Source organism: Rhagoletis zephyria, unplaced genomic scaffold, assembly GCF_001687245.7.
Source record: "Rhagoletis zephyria isolate East Lansing unplaced genomic scaffold, Rhagoletis_zephyria_1.1 Rzeph_scaffold_22187, whole genome shotgun sequence".
NCBI lineage: Eukaryota > Metazoa > Arthropoda > Insecta > Diptera > Tephritidae > Rhagoletis > Rhagoletis zephyria.
In genome coordinates, this window is record NW_016179245.1 from 1381 (window position 1) to 7389 (window position 6009).

Consider the following 6009-nt stretch of genomic DNA (forward strand, 5'->3'; position numbering starts at 1 on the left):
TTTAACGGGCCGTATTCTGCACTTGTTCCTCAAACCAAAACTGAGTGGTTTTGCTATATAGAGCACTTCAAAAGAGGCAGCTACTGATTGTCAGCAAAGTTAACGGTATGGGTGCGTTCAGAAATGCATCAAACCAAAGCATCAGTCTTTTATATCTAAACTATAATTGATGGAAATGTCTTATTTGCGCAACTAAGTTCCAATTCGGCTTTTAACCATGGTTGCGCATACTTAACATTTCCATCAATTATAGTTTAGAAATAAAAGAGACTGATGCTTTGGCTTGATGCATTTCTGAACGCGCCCTATGAAAGGGCACAGCGCAGTAAAAAAAATGGGCTGGCTGTACCTCAGATCGGTTGCGCCCAACGAAGGGTTAAAAAATGAAAATGGCATGTTAACAAGAAATAATGCTGTGTACACACACCAGTAGAAGCGATAATTAATACGATTTATACCAAAGAACGTTCTTTGGTAGTCGGTAGAGCGAAAAAAANAAAGGGCACAGCGCAGTAAACAAAATGGGCTGGCTGTACCTCAGATCGGTTGCGCCCAACGAAGGGTTAAAAAATGAAAATGGCATGTTAACAAGAAATAATGCTGTGTACACACACCAGTAGAAGCGATAATTAATACGATTTATACCAAAGAACGTTCTTTGGTAGTCGGTAGAGCGAAAAAAAAATTAATTTTAAATTTAACTAATACAAAAGCAAAATGTACTGAGAAAAACTACAAAAGCTCGAATTGAAGACTCCCTAATATACCTAGATAAACAGCTTGTTTGCCTACTGTCCTCCAGTTAAGCATTTGATTAACAATTGAACTAGCCCAATTAAGATTAAATAAAATCGTAATCNATAAGCATTTGAAAAATCTACATAAAAAAATACTCTGGAAACGTTGATTTTCCTTAACAATTGAACTAGCCCAATTAAGATTAAATAAAATCGTAATCNGAAAAACTACAAAAGCTCGAATTGAAGACTCCCTAATATACCTAGATAAACAGCTTGTTTGCCTACTGTCCTCCAGTTAAGCATTTGAAAAATCTACATAAAAAAATACTCTGGAAACGTTGATTTTCCTTAACAATTGAACTAGCCCAATTAAGATTAAATAAAATCGTAATCAGCTTTTTAGAAAATGTAATTTAAAATTTATTCTCTTAATTGCTTTAATTATACATAACAATTGAACAACCCCAATTATGATTAAATAAAGTCGTAATCAACTTCTTAGGCCGTTTTTCAGTGCATGGTCGTGGTTTAAACCAAGTTTAAACGCCCGATCTGGCTGGTTTAAACTAAGATCAGCCAATCAAATGTAGCCAGCAGTTCAATTTGAACTCAGTTTACTTAATCTAAGTTTAAACTGGCACTGAAAACCTGGCCTTTAGAAAATGTAGTTTAAAATGTATTCTCTTAATTATTTCAATTATACATAACGAAATTCCTATTTACATTCTCCAGTCATTAACTATGTACATACATTCAGCTTTAGCAATTTTTGTACATTGCTGTTATATTGTTTACTAGGAGTATACAATTTTTATCTCAGATTATTCATTTAGTTTTAATAGCTTCTGGACCATTTTCTTCCTGCATTCTTGCTATGCGTTTGTCAACAACATGCCTCAATTTACGTTGAGGTTTCATCAGTTCCGATTTGTCCATCGGTTCAATTATCTGACCCTTATGTGTTATTACAGCTGGTCTTGTTAGCATGCGAAAAGCGGTCTCTGGAACACAATTTCGCCCAATAGTTGCACGAATACTTGCTTCATATTCAGCGACACTTGTAAATGGAAATGGCACATCAGATACGAGGTGTGCGCGTAACTGTTTACTAGCCGACTCATTAATATATAGACTACCTTTATTATCATCACGGCGTTTTTCTTTTTTAGCTAACTTAAGAACAAGTCTTTTATTTTTGTTAGCATTTTGTTGTTCTGCTGAAACGCCAGCGCCTGCCCATGAGCCCCAACCCGGCATAAATAAATCAATTTCTGCATTTGTGATTTCTGTATCTTTTTTTTTATCGTTTGTAAAATCAGCGATAATATCATCATCTTCAAATGCCTCACTGATTGTCATCTGTTGATCCATATGCATTCTCTCCTGCTCATCGCCGTCACTCATATCAATATCATCATCAACGGCTAATGTATCGTTCAAGCCGATAAAATTATTTACATTATGTTTAAGTTTTACGTCGGCTAATTTATTTGGGTCAATCGTAGCAATTGTGTTGTTATCAGAAGACCTAGGTTCGGATGATGGTTTCTTTGCTTTGTTTCTAGCTTGTTGAGGACTTTCACTATTGTCGACTTCTGTAACAATTTTGTTCAAATCCACTTCAGCATTACTCCCTTCCAGGCTATCATTATTAAGCTCTTCATCTATCACTGGCCGTTTTACCTCTATTTTAAATGCTAAATCTTTCAAGTTCTTTAGTTCATCTTTTTTCTTCCGATTTTTATTCTTCTTATCTTTAGACTGGGACTTCTGCAGAAGTTTTGCTTTTTTCTGTAGTTCTTTTAGCTTTTTAGTCATTTTTCGTTTAATTTTGTCTTCTTGCTTATCAAAAATATCATCGATATTGTTTTCAGTATTGCGATTCGGTACATTTGTTGAATCTATTTTGTTAATATCCTCAACTACCCGTTCTTTAGTTAAATTTTCATTATTCTCCTGTTTGACTTGAACAGATTTTTTATTTATTTGCTTCACTTGTTTATTTTCTGTTTTAGTTTTAATCTTTTTCTTCTTAATGCTCGTATCTTTTGATACAGCTTTATATTTTTCAGTACCATAGGTATATGCCAATTCATCCTCCATTTTCTGTTCTTCATCACTACGTGGAGGTCGTTCTTCATCACCACCATCATTAGAGCGTTCATTTCCTTCTTCAGCCAAAAGCTTTTTATATTCATGAAGCATTTTATCATTTTCATTTCGCTCTAACCAATATTTCCTCCAATTTTCTCCCTCGCGTTCCGAAGGTCGGATCTCATTTTGAAGATTGCCTACACGGGTCCATGGATTAAATGGATCGGAGTCATTCACCTCTTTCTCAATTTCTATTTGTGAAGTTTTTGTTAATTTGTCGTCTTCATCCTCATTTTCACTGTCGTTTTTCTTTTGAGTTAATTGCCGACTGATATGCAATTGTTCAGACAAGTCTTTTCTTACATCCTTATCATATTTTGCACGTATCTGCAAATTTTTGGCCCAAGTCCCTGTGTTTTTGTGTCGCAAACTAGCTCTTTCTAATACACGACTTTTTTCTAGTTCATTTAATTTTGCCAAAGCTGCTTCAGGGTTGGTTTTTTGTAAGATCTCAAACTGCTTGATTTGATCTTGCATTTTTTCTCTTTTTAATAACTTGTGATACTTTTTCGATTTAATTTTATTTTGCTTCCGTGCTTTTAATGACTTTTGGGACTCTCTGATCTTCAAATACGCTAACTCTCTACGACGTGCAATAAGTTCATCACGAGTTAGTTTTCTCTGTAGCATTTCCTCTTCACGTTTCACCTGCTCTTCTTCATTTTCCGTTTCACCTGCCAAGGCCCGTTTGGCTGCTTTTAAACGCGCTTGCTCCGCTTCTAATTCGAGCGCCAATTCAGATTTAAGCGACCGTTGTAATGGTGCGCGGTGTAAGGATGTATCTACATATATAGTTTCCGAACGTAGAGGAAACACCTTAAGGTAAAAAGACGAGTACAATTACTATCGTGCAAATCAAATCAAAATATAATCACTTACTTGTGTTTCTGCATTGCGATTTTGGGCTACAACGGCGTCCCATTGCTCCAAGTTTTTCTTTGCTTTCTCATAACCGAGTCCGCGTTTAATACGTTCGGCTTGTGGCTTTTCCAAGGGTTTGGCAAGCACTTTTTTCGACGACTGTACGACTTTCAATTGCTTCCCAGCGTCTATATGCCTTTTAGTTGTTTTTAACACCTTGACAATGTCATGTATGCCCACAGGATGGCGAGCAACTGATTCAACTGCTGGTTTTACCAGTTGAAACTCATCCTGCTGTTTAATAGGCTCGTTGCGTGTAGTTCGCCTTATGTGTTGTACTTTGCCTAAATTGCTAATACCTTGCAAAAGCTTTTTATGTGCTTTTGGATTGAATTGTTCTTCGTCGTCACTCATCGCGATAATTAAAAATTTTAATTCCAGGCGTAATCGAAATGCAGAAAAACAGAAACACACGCGTTCAATGAAGTTTAGTGCAGTGGTGGCAAACTATCGATGGCACTATCGATACTATTCATGGTTTTGGTTGTTTTCACTATCGATAGTTGTGAAACATGAACCAACGACTACAGATCACCTAATCAGCCATTGTTGTATTTGTAATCGATTTTCAGAAAAAAGTTTTCGTAGCGTTTTTGACGTTTTTCGGTTTTATTTACACCGTCTTCTACCTCTTCGTAGTGATTTTTTAGCGATTGAATGATGAATATAAAATGAAGTGCTGTGTGATTGGAACAAGTTTGTGCGTATGTTTGGTTTGCCAAAAGGCGTAAATTTGCGTGAAAAGTGGGTGCACGTTTGTGGCCAGAACGTTGGCATTGAAAAATCGGCGCATGGTAATGATATGCGATTGTAAAACACTTTGAATCATGAAAACCATATTTTATGAACTTTTTTTGCTAATTGTCATCAAGTTTCACTTTGTATATTTTATAATAAATACCAATTTCATCGCACTCAATCACAGCGCCTTTTTCGTTTTCTTTGTTTGTTTTCATTCTTAAGCTTAGTATCCAGCTCTTAAGAAAAGCAAAAACTCCATATAAAATGACGTACAAGAAATGGCTAAGAAATTTTCTTGAGTCAAATTTCCTTAAGGCAGTACGCAGTTCTTCAGAAATTTAGTACGCTTTCTACTACGGTTTTCTAAAGTTTTTTGTGAAAAAAGAGCACAAGGCAACCCAGGTTTGCAACAGAAATATATGCCCGTTCCATTATTTCTTGAGGAAAGAGTGCGGCAACCGTTTTCTTAAGAGCTGGATAATAAGCTTTAGGCAGATGTCAAAAACGCTCAGAAATATACTTTTTTCTGAGTACATGTATCAAAGTGATGATTGGAACAGAGAATTCTTGAGTACTGAGTATTTTCGAGTTCTTTTAAGTTCTGAGTACTTTCGAGTTCTTTTGTGAGTACTTAGTACTTTTTGAGTTCTTTTAGGTTCTGAGTACTTTCGAGTTCTTTTGTGAGTACTGCGTACTTTGGAGTACTCGGTATCGATACTTTTAAACATCGAGTGCTGTCGATCCTTTTGAGAATCGAGTTCTGAGTACTTTTGGTATCGATACTGCCCAACACTACTTTTTTCCCTAGCCCAGTTCTTGCTAATACTGTTAGACCATTGCTCTTTTTAAAAGTGGAGTCTGTATCAATTTTGTCAAAAGTGTATTTGAATTCATGGTAGATTGNACCCAGTTCTTCCTAATACTGTTAGACCATTGCTCTTTTTAAAAGTGGAGTCTGTATCAATTCTGTCAAAAGTGTATTTGAATTCATGGTAGATTGTACTATAGCTGGATTCTGGCAGTTTGTTCCTTTCTACGCTGTTGAACAAGTCTGGGTTATTAAACATTAATTTCACTATCTCCCTGCTTGTAGTCTTTGCATATTCAACCTTTTACCTGATGAAGCTTTTGTATAGGCTCACCGCCACTTTTGGTGTTATACCTGCTTTTACCGGAGTAAGACATTTTAAAAAGTTGAATTTTTCTTTGTTTCCTTAACTAGCCTTTCAAAGTGAGGCCCAACCGTTAGTGATGCGTTGATGGTTCTACCGATAAATTTTATTTGCCTGGCCTGTTCAATCTGAACGTCGTTTATTTTCATGTTGATGTTTTTATTGCTGCCTCGCGCTAGATACATAAGTTTAGTTTTTTGAATATTAAAGGATGAATTTAATTTAGTGCATTTCTCACTGAAATTTTTAACCTTCCGTTCAAGGTTTGAAACCACCAAGTC

The 6009-nt window shown here is 35.9% G+C and overlaps 1 protein-coding gene across 1 annotated transcript; it reads right to left on the reverse strand.

The window, feature by feature from the left end:
* Positions 1–1136: 1136 nt before the first annotated feature.
* Positions 1137–4299, reverse strand: LOC108381333 (U3 small nucleolar RNA-associated protein 14 homolog A). Its single transcript, XM_017637753.1, has 2 exons — positions 3774–4299; positions 1137–3710 (listed from the first exon to the last, which is right to left on the reverse strand). Exons 1-2 carry the CDS (start codon positions 4167–4169, stop codon positions 1566–1568), a joined length of 2541 nt encoding a protein of 846 aa, XP_017493242.1. The 5' UTR covers positions 4170–4299; the 3' UTR covers positions 1137–1565.
* Positions 4300–6009: the final 1710 nt, after the last annotated feature.

What these genes read in the sequence shown, in the direction of transcription:
- LOC108381333 (XM_017637753.1), bottom strand. Translation starts at nt 4,169, where the DNA reads ATGAGTGACGACGAAGAACAATTCAATCCAAAAGCACATAAAAAGCTT. An exon ending in ATCGCAATGCAGAAACACAA is followed by an intron (nt 3,711 to 3,773) that starts GTAAGTGATTAT and finishes TTTTACCTTAAG; the next exon opens with GTGTTTCCTCTACGTTCGGA.